This window comes from Phoxinus phoxinus (genome assembly GCF_949152265.1).
Source record: "Phoxinus phoxinus genome assembly, chromosome: 19".
Lineage (NCBI taxonomy): Eukaryota > Metazoa > Chordata > Actinopteri > Cypriniformes > Leuciscidae > Phoxinus > Phoxinus phoxinus.
Window position 1 is genome coordinate 12,290,742 of NC_136894.1, and position 23,672 is coordinate 12,314,413.

Sequence of the window (23,672 nt, forward strand, 5' to 3'; positions counted from 1 at the left end):
ATAGCTGTTTGTAAATGTAAAGGTTCTGCAAAGTTGTAAAGTCGAAAGTGGACAATAAATAAAGTTATTGTCTCCCAAAAGAAAAAAATCGACTCAGAACCCTCTTTTGAATCCTACTGCTTTATGGTTCTACGTCACTAGAAGATACATTTGCATAATGCTCGCCTATGTGGAACGTGCCCGCGAACAACTTGACCTGCCCACAACACGTCATTTTACTGACGACTGCTTCTCAAATCTCACAGTTCAACGCAGGACTAGCAAAACTCTTGCTCTTGAAAGATATATAAGTACCCAGTTTATTTAGACCAGCTTGCTACTCAGAATCACAACCTGTAAGTATGAATAATTATAGTTCAAAATTTGTGTTTTATATTGTGTAAGTTTCTGGATAACCGGCTAAATCACGTTATTATTGTCTTATTGAAATACTTCTGCTAAGCAGCTGTGGGTCACTATTACCTAAAACTGTGTATATTAATGCAGATTGTCTGTCGGTCTTACTACTTTGAGTAAAGATAAAGGATGGAGGAAGATTGGTTTTACAAACGTTTGTTACATCGGTCATTCATGTTAGTGCTGCGAACGGTGAACATATGCACCGTACTGATAAAGTTGCCACATGTGCACTGCAATAAATTCGGTTTGTTGATGGACATGCACTTAAAAATGCTGATGGTGAGGAAGGACAGCTGCAACATCTCATAATGTACCTCAAAGTAAGTAACATATCACTGAGAAACGTCCTACTAGAGTCGGACTTGCACCCGGATTGATATGGTAAAAACTACGCCATCGTTACTGTCTTTACAGTGTGTACAATAGCTGAGGATGCCTCAGGACAGAGCTGAAGTTCAGTTATGATAATGGCCATTTAGCTTCCAACAAGCACTGTAAGCTGTAGACCAATCACAACAGACTGGGTCATCTGGCCAATCAGAGCAGAGCAGGCTGTCGGAAAGCAGGGATTTAGAGAGACTGATTCATCCATCGAGTCATTTAAGAATCATTGAAAAATGTGATGTGCAATATAAATGATAAGAAAATGAAAGAAAATTATAAGATTTTTTTTTTACTTTTGATGATTGTAAACCTGTTGCAGGAAACTCCATAACACAATTAGGGGCCTTTAAAATAGCATAATAGGGACACTTTAAATAAATAACTCCGGTGTCTGGATTGCAGTGGTGGAGAGCTATAGTAAAGTACATTGTGGAGGTTTGCTGCATCATTCACAAACCTAGTACTCAAAACTGGCTTGAATGCTGAGGAACTGCCCTGTGCAAATTGCCATCAACACTGATTTTCTAAGTCTGATTTGTAAGTCTGTGTTGATCTAATTTACATAATTGCTTTAGTGATTTGGATGCTAAAACAAATTTGAAAATGTAAGCAGGTAAAAAATGCAATCAGTATGTGCAATTCATTCTTATTGTCTAAACCTTAGGGTAATTATACATGAGAAACATGAGAGGTGAAGTTGACCTGAGTGTGCGGCTGTAATCCATTAAGTCAAGGTGACAATGTACTACGTCTTGGAGAAACTGTTCTCATTCTTGAATAAGCTTCAAAGTCTCAGGTCTTATGTGTGCGGTAGATTGACATTCCTTTAACATGGGAACCATGTGGTTTCAAAAAATCACCAGGATCGAATTTCAGAACAGAAATTGCATTCCAGTGGCTTGTTCTCAAGGGAAGACTCCCAAAAATCTGTTTACAATCAATACAAGACTTTACTGCATTTATCTGGTTATCTGGTCTCTTAAATACTTTTGCTTACAATCAATATGAGTGGGCAGTATACATAAGATATACTCCTCCTAAAAAAAATACGTTTTGTTTCTCTATATAACAACTTTAGTGCTTTGATTTTTTTTTTAATAACTCAAAATGTTAATCACAATAATGCTAGTAATACTTGCTTGTAACATGAGCATGTTGTGATGTATTCATGCTAATAAAACAGTTAGTTCAAATCCTTGATTCTGATTGGTCAATAGCTGTGTTTTATTCACGATAAAACACGGCTATAACCGCTTCACCCAACCGCTCTATGTATCACTACACAACACCCCTAGCACCACTCTTAGCAATGTTAATGTTTGTTCTCATTGATATTGTTCATTGAAGCTAGAGTAGAGATAATAGAGTTGAGAGATAGAGTAAGCGACCTGCATTTATAGCATTTTCCTTCTGGTCAGTTCTATATTCATAACAAAAAATCCATTTGAATGTCCGCTGGGATATCTTCTCCTGTTAACAGTCAATGGGTTTTCCCGTGCCCTAGTCATTTGTCAGTTGCGTCTTCCTTTTCCGTGTTCACAAGTTTGAGTCCTTTCAATACATAGTGTAAAAAAGATTTCAATATAAAAGTCTTCTCTACTGACTGACAGTCTTTGCCACCATCTAATGGTGAAATAATGAATGTAACTTCTGTTGCCGTTTACGGTCAGGGACTATTTTTTTCCAGCGGAAGGAAGGCTTTTAGAAGACTTCTTTTGGAAGACTTCGCTTCGCGTCGTGCCTAACAACGCCCTTCAGCCGTGACTTATTCACGATACAGCACAGCCTCTCGTACCTTATTGCTTACATATAGCAGATATCCATTTAGTAATATTCAGTCAGATGTTAAATAACTGCCATTATTTGAAATGTAAATGCACTGATGTTGAATTGCAAAGTGCTCAACATCAATATAAACATAAACAATATAAGTTATTTTCAATGTCTTAACACATTTTTTCCCTTCCTGTACACCTTTTGAAAATTGCACTTGCAGATAATATAATATTAATAGAAAAGGTCACCAATGTACTTAAAGAGAGTATACTTTCATGCCTTAAGTACAGTTTTAAAAAATGCAAAAAGTGCAAAAACCTCTTTAGAATAAAGTTTTTACTTTATACTTTACATTTTAAATCATTTTGTTTTCATATTTTTTGTTGTGCTTTAAATGAGTACACTTATTTTAATGTGTTGACATACCAACATACTAAAGCACAGGTATAGTACTTGATTTGATTTGAAAACAAAATTATGAAACTACATACAGTATAAATATGTATTTAAAACTCAAGTAGGTCAAAATCACTCTTAAAGTAACACTAGGTTACTTTTCTTTTTTTTGCTCTCGGGGTCCCCCTACAGTTGGGAAACAGTATTGTCCTCTACTACTGTCGTAAACTCTGTCACACATGCACGTGCATTTGTTGACAACCATGATATCCCAGAACACAGTAGGAGGAGTTCACATGCAGGTGTTCTGCTTGCGTCGCGTGTGAAATGTCTTCATCCAGGTACAGTGGCATATATTTCAGCATGTCATATGAATATAATTTCATGGGTTTTATTTTTTTTCAAACGACAAATGATCGTGATGCTCACGTTTACAAGCCAGCGTCATTATAGTAGCCTAGTCTATTGGTTACCGTTTTACTGAATCTATATGATACTCAATGCAATGTTTGAGTGGTAGATATAATAACCATATATCGTCAATATTATAATATCAAGCTACCATAGATGAATCTGCAAATTTTACAAATCGATTTATTATAGCTTGAGGCAAGACAAATAAACAAATATCACAGACATGTTAGGTATCCTAAAATATTATTTTGTACATCTTGTATATTTACTTGAAAGAATGTAGCCCCTACCAAACTTGTACACGCCCTTTAGACATAGGCTTTCATTTGATATTTGAAAGTCCGCATCGGTCGAGCATAGGGTTGCCACCTTTGAAGTGTGAAACACCGGGACACAGATTATTATTATTTTTTGTGGTCTGAGTCTGAGTTGTAGGTTGTAAATAGTATTTTCTTTGACACTGGTGGCTCATCCGACTTTGTTGTGTTATCCTCATAGACAGTGGTTATCCTCCTCGTCCGTCTCTCTCCCCATTTCACACAATAGATGTAAATAGACATATTTTAAAAAGCTATCTAGCAACTAAACACACACTGTATCATCTTGTATGTGTGTTGATGCGCGCGCGCGACCGACCGACCGACAGCACAGGCAGTTGCTAGGCGATAAGTTGAGCTTCCAATCAAATAAAAGTAAACGCCTGGCATTTGCCAATCCACTGTTTTACCCGTTTTTACCATGTTTTTTACCCGTTTACGGACACAGGATTGGATGTACTGTACACAACTATGAAGAAAACACAGTAACAGTAGTCGGAAACGGTTTAATTTGAAACCAGGAAATTCTACTTTAGAAGTACATTTTCACAAAAAAAAACGGGACAATTCGTGTCCCGGGAAAGAATATGAATTTTCTGGGACTGTCGCTCAAAAAAGAGAATAATCCCTGGAAAACCGGGACGGGTGGCATCGGGCACCCCTCCTCCTCCTTCAGCTCACGCCAGCGAGGAAACGCTAGCCCAATGTTGATCCTCGTTCTGCCTTTAATACGATCACTTTCTCGTTTCCTCTTTTTGCTTTCCTCCGACAAAACCTTTGCTTTCTTGTTTTTCTGTGCTGCTTCGGCCATGACTATAACATTTGGCAAACAAACGCTAGTCTGGCTCGCACGTCCGATTTTAAGGAAGTGGGGGTGGTGGTGGAAGTGACGTATATGCCGTAAAGCAGTCGAATTTTGTAGTTCTCTTTGTTCGCCGGTTACTACCCGAAACCCGAAGTTTAAAAGTACGATTAAAAACGCTATAGACCCCGTCAGGCTATGGCAGACGTGTCATTCAACCTATTGTAAGTCGATGTACCATCACAAGAGACTTGGAAATATATTATTAAGGTTGAAAAGTTACCTGGTGCTGCTTTAAGTCAATATAATTGCATTTAATATTTGTATTTAATATGTATGAAAATATTACATTAAGTTTATAAGCATATTCATTTTACAATATATTATTTCTGTAAAAAGTATACTCTTTTTAAAAGTATGCCAAAGAGTACTTTTTCACAAGGGTAACCATTTATTTAGCTTTTTGGAGTTTTTTGTTCATTAATATCACTGTAGCAGGAGTTGGAGAAGAAGCTTTTTACTACAAAATTGCAGACACAAAATAAAAATATAGATCGGAACACTGACTTGGTTGCATGATCTGTACTTCATTACTCTTGAAAAGCACAGTTGCCAATGAAAAATCTTACCAGAGAATCTTCCACGCTGAAGTTAAACATGTCCATGGCGTCTGTCTTCAGTCTGGAAACGAAGTCTTTGTACTCAGGGTTGTGAGGCTCTCTGTAAGTCAGGATTTTCACGCTCTGTGGGTATTCAACATAAAGACAAATTTTAAAGATACTGTTTAAAGATACACTATTTTGATCACTCACATAGCCAAACAGAACATTTGAATCTTTTCAACTAATCCAATCAATTTAATCAATCATCTTAAGGACAGACACATAAACCGGCGGAGTTTGCAAAGTCCTTATTGATTTTATTTATATAATTTCATGTTCTTTTGTGTTGTTTAATCCTGTAAAGCCTCAAATAACAGACAGAAAACATATTTTCAAGTAAAAATAAAAGCCTGATGTATCAAATGCTTGTAGTACATTTTAACATGAAACAAAGGATGTATGGATAATCAAAATATACTTTAGTTGCTTAAGTATTAATCTTAAAAAATATTACTAACAATATGAAAGTTATGAAAGTACAAAAAAAAATTCACAGCAAAAAGAAATGTGTACCACAACCTGAAGGAGAACGTTTTTTACAAATATACTAAAAGGTCATTTACTTACTAAAAAAGTATGAACTATAAATCAGATGACAGAAGGCATATAGTAGATTGTGTACAACAGGTTTTCCAGTGCAGTTTTGATCATGTATATATCAGATTTGCATATCAAATATGATAATGTAGGTTTAATAGGGTTATAGATAACAGCAAACACCACTAATTAATATTTAATTAGTTAAAAGTGTTATACAGTATTAATGTAGGCCTATATTAAAAAGCACTTATCCTAAATAGCGCATTTTATTCATGCTTGTTTGGAAGTCTGCTTTTTAAATAAAAAAAAGGTGCTGCAAACGAACAACAGCTCCCTCCACGAAGCCCATAGTGTTTTGTTTTGGCTCTTTCATGGTCACTCCTCTGAGAAAATGTTTTCATGTGATCTGTTGATGTCCAATTTCAGAATAATTCCAACTGTGTCAAAATGAATGTCATGAACAATTTTCTTTTGCATCTGTGCCACAAACTGCCAAATAATGACAATGTGAGTGAAAAGGCAGTTGTCTAAAAATGTAAAAGCATTCTCAAATCTTCCAACTCAGAAAAAGCCACCCCAGCCTTCCACTTTGTGTCTGTCCTCTGAGGATTCTCAGATTTTGTGTATAATTATGATTCATGTGAAGTGGACGGGGATAATGGGAACCGATGTTGATGATAACAGAGTGCGTCCGAAAGACAGTGTTTCTACTGGCTTTTCAAAAGCAGAGAAGGACAAAACAGACATTCAAATCAATACTAGAAAACATTACAGTCATTTTAAAAGCTTCAAAAAAAAAAATTCCTGCCTTATTAGTGGTGCTTCTTATTGCTCATTATTAATGGTTTTGAGATTTGAACAAGGCTGAGTGTTAATCTTTGGCATGTAATTTGTGCAAAGAATGTTGTACATGAAAGAACCATTTACTGGAACATCCAGAACTTCAAAGAGAGAGAGGTTCAACTGCAGTGAAGAAGGCTTCGGGACATCCCAGAGTGTCCAGCAAGCACCAGGATCAGCACTGTCTCTTTGTGAGGAGTCGGCTACAGAATTGTGTGCCACAAGTGCAGAGCTTGGTCAGTATCAGCAGCAGATGGTTGTGACTTGTGAGTGCATCTGCGCGCACAGTGAGGCCAAGTCTTTTGCACAACGGCCTGGTGTGAATAAGGAAAGCAAAGAAGCCACTTCTTTCCAAAAAAAACATCAAGGACAGACTGAATTTCTGCAGCAAGTACATGAATTGGACAGTCGACAATCGATTGTCTGGAGAAAAAAAGGTGAATGCTACCATGAGTCCTGTGTCGTGCCAACAGTGAAGCATCCTGAGACCATCCATGTGTGGGCTTGCTTTTCATCCAATGGAGTGGGCTCTCTCACAATTTTGCCTCAAAACACTGCCATGAATTGAGAATGATATCAAAACGATTTGCAACAGCAATTTCTCTCGACAATCCAGGAGCAATTTTGTGGATGATGCATGCATTTTCCGGTATGATAGAGCACCATGTCACAAATTAAACGTGATAAGGAAGTGGCTCAGAGATCATTACATTGAAATTTTGGATCCGTGGCCAGGCAACTTCCCATACTTCAACTTAATCCCATAGAGAACCTGTGGTCAATCCTCAAAAAGGTGAGTGGACAAGCAGATGTCCAAACATTTTGATAAACTGAGCAGTAATAAGGCAAGAATGGATCGCCATCAGTCAGGATATGGTCCAGAAGCTGATATCAGCATGCAGAGCGAATTGCAGGAGTTTTGAAGAAGATGGGTCAAAAACACTATATAAATATTGACTCTATGCATAAGTATGTTTTGTTTTTTTCTCCCAATAAAAGCCTTTAAATCTGTTCTTCACTATTCCACATAAACATATGAAAAAAAATAATCTAAATATTGAATTTTGATTTCACTTTTGGCTTTAAAGCTAGTGTCAGTCTCAACAGACTATATGTCAGTCTGTAGAGATGACAAATTAAGATTTAGCCTTTGTCATGGCTTTGACCAACTACTGGATGAGCATGTCTTTGCACTGCAGTATTGAGCTTTTATTAAATTAATGTCCAAACAGGACAATCAATCACCTCCGATGTAAACAGTTGATGAAATCATTGTCATACCAACTGTTAGCTGTATCATGAGCATAATGAAATGATTCCTTTCTGTGGATAAGTAAATGTCAGCTCACCACAGCGGTTAGTTAATGCCAACGAATGTAAATAGACCCTCGCTGTGTCTGTGTGAGAACTCATTATAATGTAATTCCTTAGAGTAAAAAAAAAAAAAAACCCATTGACCCGAGTTCTGACAAACAAAACACACATTCCTATTCAGTTTAAAGCCAATTTTGGAGCAGATCAATTTGTCAGAATTTTTCGCACATATTATCGCCCACCAGATGAAACTCTTTAGTTTTATTGCGCATAAAAGTAGAAACGCACCTCTCTTTATCAAGCTGCATGAATTGAAGCATCATTCATGTCGGTCACATTTTAGATTAGGGTCCAATTCTAACTACTAACAAAATATTAACTACAAATTTTGCCTAAATAAACTCCTAATTACTGCGTATTAATAGTTACATGTAACAAGGTAGTTGTTAAGCTTAGGTATTGGGAATGATTAAGGGATGTAAAAAATGGTCATGCAGATGTAACAGAGTTTAAATATTTCTGTTAAATTCATGCATTAATCAGGAAATCTCACCATTGGCTGTTGCACCACTCACATTTGTGAGTGCCCACCTCCCACGCTGGAAACCACGGTTCGAATCCTGCTCGGAGCGGGTCGAGTAGAAAATATATAGTTATATATATATTTATATTATAGATCCGAACCAGAGTTGCTGCAGATGACGTAGCTCCGTCCCGCAATATAATGTAAGGAACAGTGATGCAACAGCCAATGGCGAGTTTTCCCAATTTGCGCATGAATTTTGCAGCAATATTGGGTCGAGTAGAACCGGTTACACAGAACAAGGCATTAATATGTGCTTTATGAGAACTAATAAAGAGCAAATATCCTAGAAATATGCATTCTAATAAGCAACTAGTTATTAGTGAGAATTGGACCCTAAACTAAATTGTTACCTTCATGTCTATAGCACAAATAATGTGGAACGAGTTACATGCTGAAGTTGAATACATATTTCATATACTTCCACTGATACTTATAAAATGATTCAGGGTAAGCAAGTCGAAAATTAAAAATGATTTTATGTGCGCATTTCTGAAACTGAATAAATTGGCTCTTAAACCTTCATTTTCATAGATATCAAATTTTATGTAATCATCTCTGCATTTTAAAATGAGCTTTTTATAGAACCATGCACACACATTTCCACTCGATCTTATCAGTGACATTAACCCAAACCACCCCAAAATGTTTTTTCAAAAAAGTATTCCGAAAAATATGCGACATTTCATTTCAGCCTGAATAAACATTTAGAAAGTTCATTTTGCAGGCACAGTAGGGGGTGTCATGTTGGCCGTGAGCCACATGAAGACATGAAGCCATGCGACAGCCTTCACTAGCACCTCCAGAGCTGTCATAATTTCCGCATATTTCAAAAATCCAGTCATATTTCTCTGCGAATTTGAGCCAAAGCAGCACATTCCTCAGCGCGTGTCTCTCTTACTGATCCTATCTGAAAAGAGGAAACACGGCTGCAGCTGGCTGCTAATCACACGTCAACAAAGACCTGCACAATTATGTGTTCACAGTGAATATGCCTATGCATTTCCCTTTTGAAATCTGTGGGGAGTGTCGCATTTTCATGGTTTGACATTTCAATCAGATGAAAATGCATGTAAAATATACATCTTAAAATATATATATATAAACAAGTTATGCTTTTATCACTTTTATTTGTCATGGGGCCTTAACCACATCTGAAATTTATCTGGGCCCTGTCTGTGTATTATTTCTATTCACATCAATCAGCACATTTACATCAAACTCACTTTAAATGCCTCCCTGGCTGCATTGTCATCATCATCTCCACGTGCCCATGGTTTAGCAGGGTGGCTCTGCAGACTGTGTCCAAACAGATCGATGAAGAAGAAAGCATACTCCTCCTGAGGAAGACCCCGTCTCCAGAACTCCACCATCAGCTTACGAAATATCTCCCACTTGCAGCAGACATAAACCACTGCAAACACAAGATAGAAAAACTTTTGTTTGTTGAATGGAATTGCGTGGCAGAGCTTTGGTTTGTACTGCAAATGCAAAAGCACCTGCGAGTCTGACACTTTAATTTGCAATAAGAAACTCACTCCAAGGGCTGAATGGAAGTAAAGCACAAGAGGATCTAGTGTTTCCCAAGCGGTGCAATATGGGATTTCCTGCCCTGGTTGGGGGCAGGTTAGTGTTTGAATCACTGCAGAAGGTATTTATTAGTTTTAAGAATGCTGAATGTATAATTGAGGTTGCATGAATTTTGTAGATGAATGTATGCAATTGCTGCATGAGAATGATTAAATATGGAGATAAAGCAAATTACACACCTAGGGCATTATTCATTAAACTTTTGTTAATGATTAAAACTGTAAATTCAGAGTAATGTGCATGTAAAGTGGACCTTCCCCCCAAAAAAGGTCTTCCCAAAAGAGTTATAAGTTAAGATATGATTAAAAATGTGTTTTCAATAATTTTTTTTATTCATCAATAACATTTATTTTCACATTTAAATAAATGACAACTAATTAATTCTGTTTTTATATTTTTTGTAAATAGTGTATTAATAATGCAGCGTCATCAGTTTGCCTAAAAGGACACAAAACACAAAACATTTACACATAATTTATGCCTGGATGGGAGTGTCATTTTTTTTGTACCAAATGAGATTTTGAAAATACATTTTCATGAACTTCTGGATTTACAATTTACATAAAGTTTAATTTTGCTTGTACAAGTTGTATTTTATGAACAAGGCCCCTACATAATTTGCTCTTCATTATGTTGCACAAACACTAAAAAAGCTTGTTCTTTGTCAGTAAGTGAAAAACAAGAGAATACATGAAATTGCCCAACATAAAAAAAAAATTCTCAACCAAAATCACTACATCACTTTATAATTCCAATTTCTCAACTGCCAAGCAGGAGCATCCCAGGAGGATTTGCAGGCCGCATTAATCTTGGGGGATTTAACAACATTCATATCAGCCTATCATTTCCCTCTGCTTCAGTGATAAGGTTAGGGCTATGATTGTATGAAAATAGTTTCAGGACCAACAAAAGATGTTGATTCAAGAACATGTACAGTACTAGGGTAAATCATGTTGTGCAATGAACATCTGTCACAATAATTTTACCAAGAACTGCATGTTCCAAGGTTTAATGCGTCAAGGTTTGATATTTTTTTGACAGGTAATCTGCAGTTGCATTTTAAAAAGTCTCTGTAAGTACATAAGAGATCCATCTACTATTGTCCAAAAAGGATAATCCTGCCCCAAACTCACATCATTAATTTTTCTCAGGATGCTCAGACAAATCGAAGTGTTTTGAGAGTTCCAAATAGCCGTACAGTTGTCTCTACCTCTTATTCTGAGACATGAGAAAGCATTTGAACATCCAAGTTAACAAAATTTTCCCTGCTTTTATTCACCTTTCCATCAAATATTTGAAGGTACAGTATATACCCTGTAACACAGTGCAAGAGGTATGGGATAGCAGGTAACATTTGAGTCTGTCTCAGTTGTTGAAGTGCAGAATATGTGCATATGAATCACTGGGGACAGGCAGTCATGTTCCTCACACTCCTAAATGCCAAAGAGGGGTAAGATCGTCACGGCAATTACCCACAGACTCACTCCTAATGGTGGGCATAATGAGGAATGAGGTGAGGTGTTAATTATAATAGTACCTTTGAAACCAAATACGTGAGACAAAGACTGACATGTTCGGAATGAAATATTACTGCACTGGAAAATGTGCATCTGTGCAAATGTGTGTCAGTCTGTCTGTCTGTCTGTCTGTCTGTCTGTCTGTCTGTCTGTCTGTCTGTCTGTCTGTCTGTCTGTCTGTCTGTCTGTCTGTCTATCTATCTATCTATCTATCTATCTATCTATCTCAAGCCCCTAAAGGACGACTGCCGCATATAAACATAATAAAACATAAAACACAAAATAAATAGTCCAGGCCTGGTCCTCTCTCATCTTGCACTGTCATCACTCATTCTTTTATCCTCCTGGATCTCGTTCCGTGAGACTCGAGACCGGTGTGGCACACAGAAAAAGGACTCGGTTCCCACAGCTCTCGGCCCCGCCCTGCTTGCCCCACAGAAGTTCACTGCATTGAAGTGTGGAATATGTATGTCATGCAGCATACTTTGTTACAGTATACTACACTTTTTGGCAAATATAATACATGATCAACACAGTACACATATGGCTACTACATACTGCAGAGATAGTACTGCTCTCATTGTGACTTTCTATCAACGGTTGAAGTCTTTGAAAGCCTCTGTTATTGTGCAGTAATTTCATAAATAATTGATCATGGAGGAACTCCTGGTCACAGAAGATTAAGTGTAGCCTATCTGTTGCTATGGCCGCTTGGAAAATAACTTTGATACTCGAATGAACCAGAACGATTTATGTCCAAACTCAAAGATGTCATAAAACCTAATCGCATACCACAACAATAAAAAAGCACTTGTATCTCAGGTGTGCAGCATCAGCGCTGCAGTGATGGATTCACAACAGGTGGGGCTTAAACAACAGCGACATGATGTAAGGGCTCGTTATTTCGGATGAAAAGATTACCAAACAGGACCACACACAGCTCTTCATTTACAGTATGATGCACTGGGAAGCACCAGTATGTCATTATCCTCTATAACTGGCCCAGTAACAGTCATGTCTTCTCTATGCAAATGGAATTGAAAAACAGAAGAACATACGCAATAGCTCTATAGCTCCACTCATGCACTATGAGTATGTTTGAAGTGTGGACTTTTTTCTAGCAATCTATGAGCTAGTTTGCATTGAGGATGAACAGTGACCATCTCGTATAACTCTCAGAAACAGCAGCTCTTTTCCAATATTTAATACACTCTAAAAAATGCTGGGTTGTTTTAACCCAATTTTGGGTCAAATATGGACAAACCCAAACGTTGGATCAAAAATGCCTGACTTATTTGCAGCTTTAGGCAAAGCATCGTACAATTGGAACAGGGCCATTTTTTGTATGGATTTTCAGGACATTTTGGCTTGTTAGCTGTAAATACTATATTCAGTCTTTAACACGTTGTGTCATCCTGGGATCATTGATCATAATCACTGGGTGACAAATTAATTAAGAGAAACCTCCACACCTCATTCCACTAATCAACAGGCAATCAGAATAAAAGCCCAGTCAAATGCATTCAGGGCTGGATGCTATTCTGTTGTAATTTCCCTAATGGCGACGTCCTGGTGAAAATCCAGTTTAATTGTTGACTCAATCAGTATTGAAATTGAAACAGATCATTGTCTACTGCACACTATTTTCTAAACAAAAAACAGTGTGGAACAGTAGTCAATGATTAAAGTTTTAAAAAGGCACATTGCATTATCATCGCATTTTAATTCGATTGTGCTGTATTCATTTTTTAGCAGTCCAATCTGAGTTAAGAAAGAGTTAAAAACTGCCCTCAAACACTGCAGTTGTAGCTGAAGCCTGCATGAGTTTAGTTTGTGTTGTCAACATGTCAAGAAGATGCTGCGAAAGCAAATCCACTTTGCCTCCAAAGTATGAGGACTCTGGCTGGACTTGATACTGTAAACGGTCATCGTTACTGTTCGTATCACTGTGTATACCCTACAAGTTTTGATGAAGCCTCCAAACCTGAAATTCAAATAAGGTAATGGCCGGGTGTTTCTTTTCTAAAACGCGGTGCACAGTAAGTGGTATGTTTTTGGAAAGGAGGCGTTTAGAGACCAGATTCTTGATCAAACTGTTTCACTGTGAGAAAAGAGATGATGCTGCAATATATGTTATGAGAAAACTTAAGTGTTTTTTGACCTTGGATGCATGTAAAGTACCTATTGTATGATACATCCAAAACTTAGGATTATTTAAAATAGCATAAATAGCATAATTCAGCAAGGATGCCTTTTGAACTTTCTATTCATCAAGGAACCACAATGTATCGTGGTTTCCACAAAAATATTAAGCAGTACAACTGTTTTAAGCATAGATATTATAATAATATTAATAATAATTATTATTAATAATACATGTTTCTTGAACCCCAAATTAGCATATTAGAATGATATAAGAAGGATCATGTGACACTGACGACTGTAGAAGCCTGCAGAAAAATGTATCATTGCTGGTCATCAGCATAAGGTAGGCTATGTTTTGCCTGCTGGGACCAGCATGGCATGCTAGTTTCTGGTTTGCTGGTCACCAGCATTTCATAAAATGATCTAATACGTTCTCTTTGTACCCTTAAATTATTTTGGCACAGCAGACCTCCCATATCTGCTGGGAACTATTTGATTTAGGCCTGTTTTTCCTTCTTAGTCATATCTAATGCAAGAAGACAGGGCTGGGAATAGTTTACGACTTGACTGACAAAAAAATTACCTCTCATTGTTTTGTTCCGCATTTCTTCTTTTTGTCATTTCACGCTGTCGCTGTTTTCTCGTCAGATTGAGTCACTTCATGTGAATAGCTTTTTGCATATTTATTCTCCCGTAGTCAGATAAAATCAGATTGAGTAGAGCAAAGGTAAAATAATTGAATCAAGGCCTGTAAATCAAACAGACCTGCTGTGTATATGGCCCCTGTCAGATATTGCATCAAAAAACTTAACCAAGAACAAAAAACTCAAAGACAAAAATATAAATACCAAACGCAATATTTTTTACATCAACCACTGTCCTCCCCCACAATAATTATGTTCCCAGGCTATAAACAATATGCCAACTCTACTAACCAAATCTTGTATTTATATAAGTCAGTGTTGAAAGATTAATGTTTGGGGAGTATTGTCAGGGTCGTTTTGATAGCTCCTTATTGGGGCTTTACCAGTCTGAGCGCCAACGTACCAACACTACCCACCCATGAGAAAACACCATACACATGCTTTGCCAAGCACTGACTTCATCTAGCATTCAGGCATTCAAGTTCTGTTCCAATGAGGGTTATTATAATGAATTAACCAAATCTATAGCAAACTATATAAAAAAAATATTGTTACTTGAAATAAAATAAATGTTAACCGAAATAAAATAAACTACTTTATTGCAGCTAGTTGTAAGGCAACATTTATTATTTAGTTTAACTTCATGTACTAAAATAAATAAACTAAAACTGAAATAAAAATAAAAATGAATAAAAACATCAAAATGACAAAATGACAAAAACACACAACTAAATTAACAAAATATGAACTCAAATTAAACTGAAAAATATATATTTTTAAATGTGTTCAAAATTTATGTGACCACAAAACCAGTCATAAGTCACACAGGTATATTTGTGACAAATAGCCAACAAATCACTGTATGGGCCAACATTATCGATTTTTATTTTATGCCAAAAATCATTAGGATATTAAGTAAAGAACATGATCCATGAAGATATTTTGTAAATTTCCTACCTTAAATATATATATATAAAAAAAATATTTTTGTGAGTCGATGCAGCAAAATTGCCAACAGAAATGGACAACTTAAAGGCGATTTTCCCAATATTTAGATTTTGTTGCACCCTCACTTTCGAGAGTTTCAAATAAACCTGTATCTCGGCCAAATATTGTCCAATCCTAACAAACCATTCTTCAATGGAAATTAAATCTCAAGGGTTTTGTTGTCCAGGGTCTCTCTCACACACTCTCACACTCACACTCACACTCACACTCACACTCACACTCACACTCACACTCACACACACAATAATAGTATCTCGATTATATAAAATAACACTGGTACCATGCTGTCTACTGCCTATACAAGCAGCTTCCTTCTTAAGGCAACATCTTAATGGCCATAGTAAGTGATGGATTATAAATGCACTTCATTGGTATTTAAGAAAAAGGTAATAATGTGCACAGGTAAGTCATGTAGGCTAATAAATACTGCAATGTTCCATCAAAAATAAGAATTGACCAATTTGATTTGATGGTGACTTTGATAAGCAGCAAAATACATGCAATAAATAACATTTCAGATTGTTTTTCACAGCTTGGAGGTGTTCACCATTCCTTTCCATTATAGAAACAAGTGCAAACATGACTTTTATTTATTTATTTATTTATTATTCTTTTGTGTTCAGAAAAAGAAAGGTGATATGGCTTTAGAAAAACACTTAGGAAATAATGACATTTGAATTTTGGGGCGAACCAAAATATCACTTTTCACATGCTATAGTATGCTATATTACACAGCATTTTGGTTGGACCAAGTCATGCACAGTCTTACTGCCTCAAAAGTCATTTTACATATGAATGCCTTACCCCTTCAATGCCTTACCCACCATAATTCAGAGTAAATAAAAATGCAAACTTGGCCCAAACTGATGCTTCTCATCCCTCACCAGCTGAGATGTCAGTTTTCATATTCTTAATAAAGTCCCGTCACAGATCCTGATTAAAGAGAATGCTGTGTGACAAGCGTGCCCAGGCATGTAGGAGATATATTTAACCGGCTGTTATGAACGTGAGTGTGTAGCCGAAGAGTGTCGGTATTACATAAGAGAGCATATTCATTCTGCCTTTGTCACTGTCCTCTGCTGTCTTGCTCTTCAAGGTGGTTGATGCTCTAATGCCCTGAGAATGTCTTTCATTGCACCCTGTGATGAATAGCTGTCCAGTGTCTGACCGTCAGAATTAATGATCCACAAAGACATTTACCGGAAAAGCCTCAAGCTTTCAAGGAAAACAGAATCTTTGAGTTAATTAAACCTGCTAGGTGGGCGGCTGAGCAATGTTTGACTCCCATGCTACATACATCATAACTTGGCCTCAAAAGGGAAACCTATCTCACATTCATAATGGATTTTAATGGACATGAATGAATTTCAGTTAAAACTTTTCTTAAAAGATGCCATGCTAAAATACATGGCCTCGCAGAAAATGTTATCTTAATTTAAAAAAATCTATTTTTTTTTTATTGTAATGTCATTTCTTTAGGGATGCATGATGTATCGGTACTACATTAGTTCTCGGATTAGAGATTTTGATAATTTGATTTATCAGTATTGGCCGATATTGAATATTAATCTGTATTTTTTCCCTGTATTTTTACATCTAATGCTCACTTAAAGTTAATCTTTAAAAACACTGATTTAATAACACCGTTAAATGTAACCTTTAGCCAATATCAAAATGAATATCCCTTTTTCATACTGTACATTATAATGTTGTGATGCAAAAGGTGCACAGTGACATAATGGCATTTATAATGAAGAAAATCTGTTGTTCCGGAAGCTTTTCGGTAATCAGAACATTCCAGACATGAAGTCGGCAATTTGCCATTTACCGAGGGCTATTCCTCAGGTGGCATGAGGGGCGAGTCGCTCTGATGAATTGCACCTCCAATCAGATCTGACTGGAACTCTAGATTGTCTGTTTGCACAGAAGCCACCTGTACTTTCTGTGAGCCTCCCACGGGTCTTTGGGTTTTTTACATCGACCGGAAATGCCAATGGCTGCTTTTATGTGCCAGTTACCTTGTGTTTACAAACCCGTTCTGTGAAACACGGTGACAATCTACTTGTCTCAACAACTGGGCACAATTATAATCAGCTTTCTGAGTCCGTGGAGGCAACAGATGGCCTCTTTTATGGGAAATGACTGAAACTGCAGGCTTTGCCTGATTACTCCTCAAACGCGAGTCAGGAACATCCTTATCAGACTTCATGAATGACAAAGATTATAGGATAAATGTTTGCTTGGACAGACCTACTCATTCTTTAGTGCTGTCAAAAGTATCCGTACTTCAGTACCAAGTTAAATTTAAAAAATGTAACATTACAAGACGGCATTCCCGTTATGTATGGATGGACGTACATCAATACATGTACATGTATGTACATCTTCTATTTATGGACTTATCTAACTCTGGGGTATACGGCGAATAAGCTAAAGGCCCCAAAAGTCGGAGTGTTCCTTTAAAAGCGTCTAATGTGAGTTTGAATATCTATTTGTGTCTTTAGCTGTACTGAAAGCAACAATGGATAATTCACCTCAGATCTTCAAAATAAATGAAAGTAAACAAGAACGTTCAAACTGTCAACTCATTGTTAACAGACAAGTGTATTCTATGACACAGATTCTACCAGTTACTCAGTATGTATTTTTAATAATGTTAAAATGGTGTAATATTCATTAATTTGATTATGTACTTATCCATTCCGTTGCGAGTGTCGGGAGCTTGCAGAGAGATCCCGCCGACACAAATTATTTGTCGCTGGAATCTTATCGCATCGCGTCTGGTTAGGACATGGTGTTAGGGAATTTCTGTTGAGAGTGTCAATGCAACGGTTAATCTGAGATGTAAAAGTTACTTAGAATTCACTATACAGCTCAAAACATAAGAGTTTTTATTCAGCTCAAGCTCAATGAGTTCTGCATGCTTGCAAATCGCTTCTTAAAAACCAACAAAGTGTAAATACAACGTCAATAAGAAATTGTGCAGGTATTGTGCAGTGCAGACAGCTTCATTGATTATATCAGGAGTTTTTGTGAGAGCGCAGACGTCACTGAGTTTGTGCAGAACTGTGAAGTGATCAGCTTCAATGATTATAAAGGGAGGGCTCTTCGCTTGCTTTTTTTAATAGGCATATAACCGATTCACAATTTCAATTTCAAGTTTTATTTCTCATGCTACTAAGTACACACTGCAAAGTTTTGGGAGTGACAACTCTATATAATGATTGAATCCGAAACTGCAATGACTGACATAATAACCAAAGATCTATACATAAAATAACCGATAGTGTTAACAAAAGCAAATGTCAGACAAAAATGCATTTTTTCTTAAGAAACCATGCCATTGCAGCTTCCTTTTATGAGGCTTTGAGCTCTTTTTTCATGACTTGTGTTTCACTGGACTCAAGCCCTCCATATTGCTTGTGCAAAGCTGTACTATACTGAATAAGTTTACTGTCAGAAAAGTCATACATACTGTATGGAGCTTTTTATGATGCAAACAAACATATTAGTTTACAAATCATGAACTTATGTAAAGCATTTGGAGTCTAAACATAGTATTGTGTTTTGCCAATGAGCCACTGTTGGAAATTCTGGTGTCAAGTTAACACTATTCTTTAGTGTTATTTTCCACATATTAGTATAATATTAAACTCACCAAAACTCTGAAATATTACAAATGGAACTCTGGGAATGACCAATAAGTTTTAATTCAAAACTATCTTCTGCTTTATCTTTTTCAAAGTCATCTCCTTTTGCCTAGATTCCAGCTCTACGCATTCGGTGTATTCTCTAAACCTACTGGAGGTGCATCCTGGAAAAAAGTATTGAAGATGTTAACATGTATGCTGGATACATATTTCAGATTTTTCCTAATTTATCCAGTCTTGTTTTGTAAATAAATTCATGTAGACACAATTTAAATTGTAAGTTTGTCTACAAAACTAGATGGCTTTGGTGTGTCTAAATTTAGCATTTTTAGCACGAGTTTGCAGAGGTGAAATTCAGCCAGTTATTCTGTGGTCATTGCAGATATACATCTGGATGACCATTTAGCATGCTGTCATCTATTCTGACATAGAGGCTGAACAGAACAGACTCTTAAAACAGATGCTCAAAAAGAAACCTTGGCATATGCATACACCAAAAAAGAAAAACAAAACTCCACTGGTTGTGTGTGCCAAGGTGCAATATGCATAAGCATGAACCAAAATGAAGAGCTAGACTCAAAGGCAAGAGTTTCAATTAATCATGTTTAAAGGATTTACAAATGCGGTCACCATCCATATTCATTGAATGGAAAATAGCAGGCTGGACATTGTGTTTACTGTTTTGAGCAACAGGCTGAGCAGATGTTGCCAGCTCCCTCTATACAAGACATGTATTATCAGATATAAGAGCAGAATGTGTGACGCAAGACCATGTGTCTGAAGAACGGCATCAACACCTCAACGTATGATAAGCGGATCATCCTGCTGAATGTCACCAACCAACCCAACCCATCATTAGCAGCTGTGTCTAAATGACTGACAAGAGCTCGGTGTTCCAGCTGGCACAGGCCTCAATGAAAGCCACACGTTCTTTATGAATTACAGTCCAGAGGCTGAGATCTGGAAATGTCAGTTCACACTTATCATGCTGCAGCTGGTTTGGTCTGGCTGTTTTTTCCCCTTTACATTGGAGACAAGAGTCGGGCCGCCAGCGAGCGTCTGTCAGGCTAGTTTTTGCGGTGTGTTCCACACGTCGGCTCTCGTCGGGCTCACGTCAGCGGCAGTTTGCCAGATTCAGCATGGTGAATCGGTTTCGGGGCCGTCGGTGAGAGTGGAAACTGATTGGATGTTCAGTGTAGCGAACGAGTCAATGCACGAAATTTACAGCGAAAGTGAAGAAAGATAGCAAGTCGACTAATGAAAATCGGCCAGCTCGAGGGGCGGCACCAAGCATGCATTTGAAAATCTCACTGCACGCAATTGGATAACACTACGACCAATCACAACAATACACAGTCCAAGCCGCATACGCTTAGCTACCAGCGGAGCTAACTGGTATCCAGTCGGCAAAACAGCAAAAACGTCCTTCTTTCAAAGGAACGATTTGAGCGCCGCCTTCTGTTCCTCTTTTAGAGAAAAAGGCAAGTCTAAATCTTTCATTGTGGCACCCAAAGCCGTTTCAAATAACTGGTGTTCATTCATAGCCATCTTGCAATGTTTACTAATGACTCTGCAGTTGTTTAGTATTGGTTTAGCTCTCCTCTGGCCCGCCTATATCAGATAACCCGATGTGATTGGTGCAGCTCAGATACAAGGGCATATTTAATGAGCATCATTACTCAACACCAGAGTAACTCGCTGAGCAAATTTAATTTGTGTTCTCGTGAGAACTCTGGATTTCCAGAGTACCCAAGCATTACAAAATATGAATATTTTCAGAACATGAGTTGCTTAAAATGAAGAACGTTATCAGCATAACTGATATTCAAAATGAATTAGAAACGATGTATTATGCTGCCAGGCCAGTAGGTGGCGATGTCACTTTGTAAAGAAACACTACGCGCCTACTGAACACGTAATACGCATGACGTCACTGTTTTTGTAGTTTACACGGAGACAATTAAGATATCTTTTTCAAAAATGTGCACTTTAAAACTGGTTTTAAACGGCCAAAACCGATACAAAGTTTTCTGTTGTTAGTTGAAAATGGTGTCATGTAAACGGCCCCTAAATACAGCACATAGAAACTGCAGTTCTGCATGACTCGTTAGAAAAGCCCTAGCGTTTTATTTACCGGTAGAAGATCTTAGCGATAAAAGCAACAATGGTTTTATTAGGTGTTAGGTGTCAATAACGCTGCAGCGGTTTGTTACCACATGCGATAGTCAAGAATGTGTGTTTTTATGTGTGGACATTGAGGCAGGTAAAAGTATTTCTGTTATGAGTGGATGGGTGGTACCTATCTGTGGGTATATTAGTTTGGTCCACGTGTGGGCGTCTGGTTTATTTTTCTGACAGCTCTGTTCCATGTTAAACGAAAACATACGATTCAGTCGACAGGTGACAGATCTTGTCACGCCCACTTGTCTTTGTGCATTTGGACAGGTGCTCCTTGTCTCTATGGAAACAACCTGGTTCCTGTTCAGTGGAGTTCAATCATGGCGGCCAAGGAGATTGTGAAAGTGTTAGTCCAGCTGAAGTGCCGTGTGGAGCGCAGCCCATCTCTGAGGTAATTCCTAAATAGACACTCCAGACACAGACGTGCACCAACAAGTCTGGGAAGCAGATTTCAATAGTAAAGACACAGGAAGCATAATTTCTACTATTACTAGAGTTTGCTAAAGCAAGCTCAATTTTTCAAGTTTCTTTTTTAATTTAGTTTTTTTTTTGTAAATATATTTTAGAATAGTTATTTATTCAGTTACAGTCTGTTTTTGTATTACCTATTAACTACTTTGAATTTTATGTATGAAATGTACTATGTAATAATAATAATAATAGTAGTAATAATTGTAATTAATTTCCTACAATAAGAGGAAATTATAAAAACAACAACAGCAAAAACAACAACAACAATAATACAAATTTTACTCTTACCTCTAAATATTATCATCATTATTGGTTTCTTATGTTTACAATAACAATTTTTGTTATTTTAAGATACCAATTATAATAATTATAGCAATAATAAAAAAATATTATAGCAATCAAATAATAATATAAAAGTCATTATTATTATCATCAGTTTCTTATAGATATTTATTATTGTTTTCTACATTTTCACCTGACAATGAAACTGAAAAAAAAAAGGATCAGCACAACCACAACATCATAAAGAAATTGAAGGTGGTTCTCATGACTTGGGCCAGAAACCACATAGCAACCGCATAGAAAATCCTAGCAATCACCTAGCAATACAGTAACAGCCACTTTGTACACCTTAACAACTACGTCTACTTTCAGCAACTGTTCACCATCTCTATTTCACCAAACCAGCCATGTTGCAATGTGGAAATAAGCATTTATTTCATGCTCCCGATACCAGCATGTGAGAAAAAAGACATTTGCGACCAGCATTAGTTTGTAATTACAATGACTAAATTTCCACCATTATAGGTTATAAGACCACAACTTCCCTCAGGATCCTATATACTGGTATGTTTCTCTTTTTTCATTCTCTCTTTTTCTACACAAATCGCAGCTTTGATTTAGTAAACAGCGCTCTGGGGGTAAACACTGACACGAAAGGCACAAATTCAGGATGTAATCCAGCTTTTGGACAAAACCATGCTGTTTGAATTAGCTTTACGCCTACTTCTCAGCCAAAGCACTGACGTTCACAATGAGGCTTACCAGCACTGCTGGCTCTTATAATCCACCAGGACCGGTCCAAACCAAGCCCCTATACTCATAACATACTCTGTGAAGAGAAGACCACAGAAATCGGCAAAAAATACAATTCATCCCTGGGAAAAAGTCACTCTATTGTCATGAAAATTGTGCTGTGACATTGGCATCAATAACAGGTGTTGTAATGCATGCTGAGAAACTAGGGCTGATTATATTTTGCAATATATTTTACAATATATTCAGTAACACTTTACAATAAGGTTAACATTAGTTAAATACTTTAGTTGAACTAAGAAGAACAGTTTTACAGCATTTATTCATTTTAGTTCACGTTCATTTAGACATTTACTAATACATTATTAAAATCGAAAGTTGTATTTGTTACCAGTTAATGCACTGTGAACTAACATGGATGACTGTATTTTTATTAACTAACATTAACATTGATTAATACATACTGTAATAAATGTACTGCTTATTGTTTGTTCATGTTAGTTAATACATTAACTAATGTTAACAAATAAAACGGTAACATTGTAAAGCTTTTAAAAATCTGTATTGTTAAGGCGATATATAAATGAAGGTGACTTGACTTGACTTAAAGTGTTACCATATATTTAATATTATTTTGATGGTGCTAACATGTTGAATATCATGCTGATTTTTATTTGTACACACAGCATGACTTCATGATCACAAATATCCTTCTCAAATGTACCCCCACCCCCCTGCCAGCTAAGCCTGCAAATTGATTGATTGCATGCTCACAAGAAGAAATGGCAAGGTGAAGAGGTCAATAAAAGTAACGGGAGTCATACAGGCCAAAATAAAACCATAAACCACAGCCAAGAAGAACATAAGTCACAAGGGATTTTGTTCACGTGCAAATACGAATGGACTGTTTCACTTATTTATACAGGAAACTAGCTGTCGATCTTTTCTGATGCATTATTTAGCGTTAGCATCATTTTATCAATATATACACATTGTCTTCAAACTTA

The 23,672-nt window shown here is 36.9% G+C and overlaps 1 protein-coding gene across 1 annotated transcript in view; it reads right to left on the bottom strand.

The window, feature by feature from the left end:
- npr1a (natriuretic peptide receptor 1a) overlaps positions 1 to 23,672 on the bottom strand; it is a 96,842-nt gene that overhangs the window by 66,059 nt on the left and 7,111 nt on the right. Inside the window, exons 3-4 of the mRNA XM_079591273.1 lie at positions 9,654 to 9,841; positions 5,118 to 5,231 (exon numbers count right to left, since the gene is read on the bottom strand). Coding sequence (XP_079447399.1) covers positions 5,118 to 5,231; positions 9,654 to 9,841 — 302 coding nt within the window. The remainder of the gene's footprint in view (positions 1 to 5,117; positions 5,232 to 9,653; positions 9,842 to 23,672) is intronic.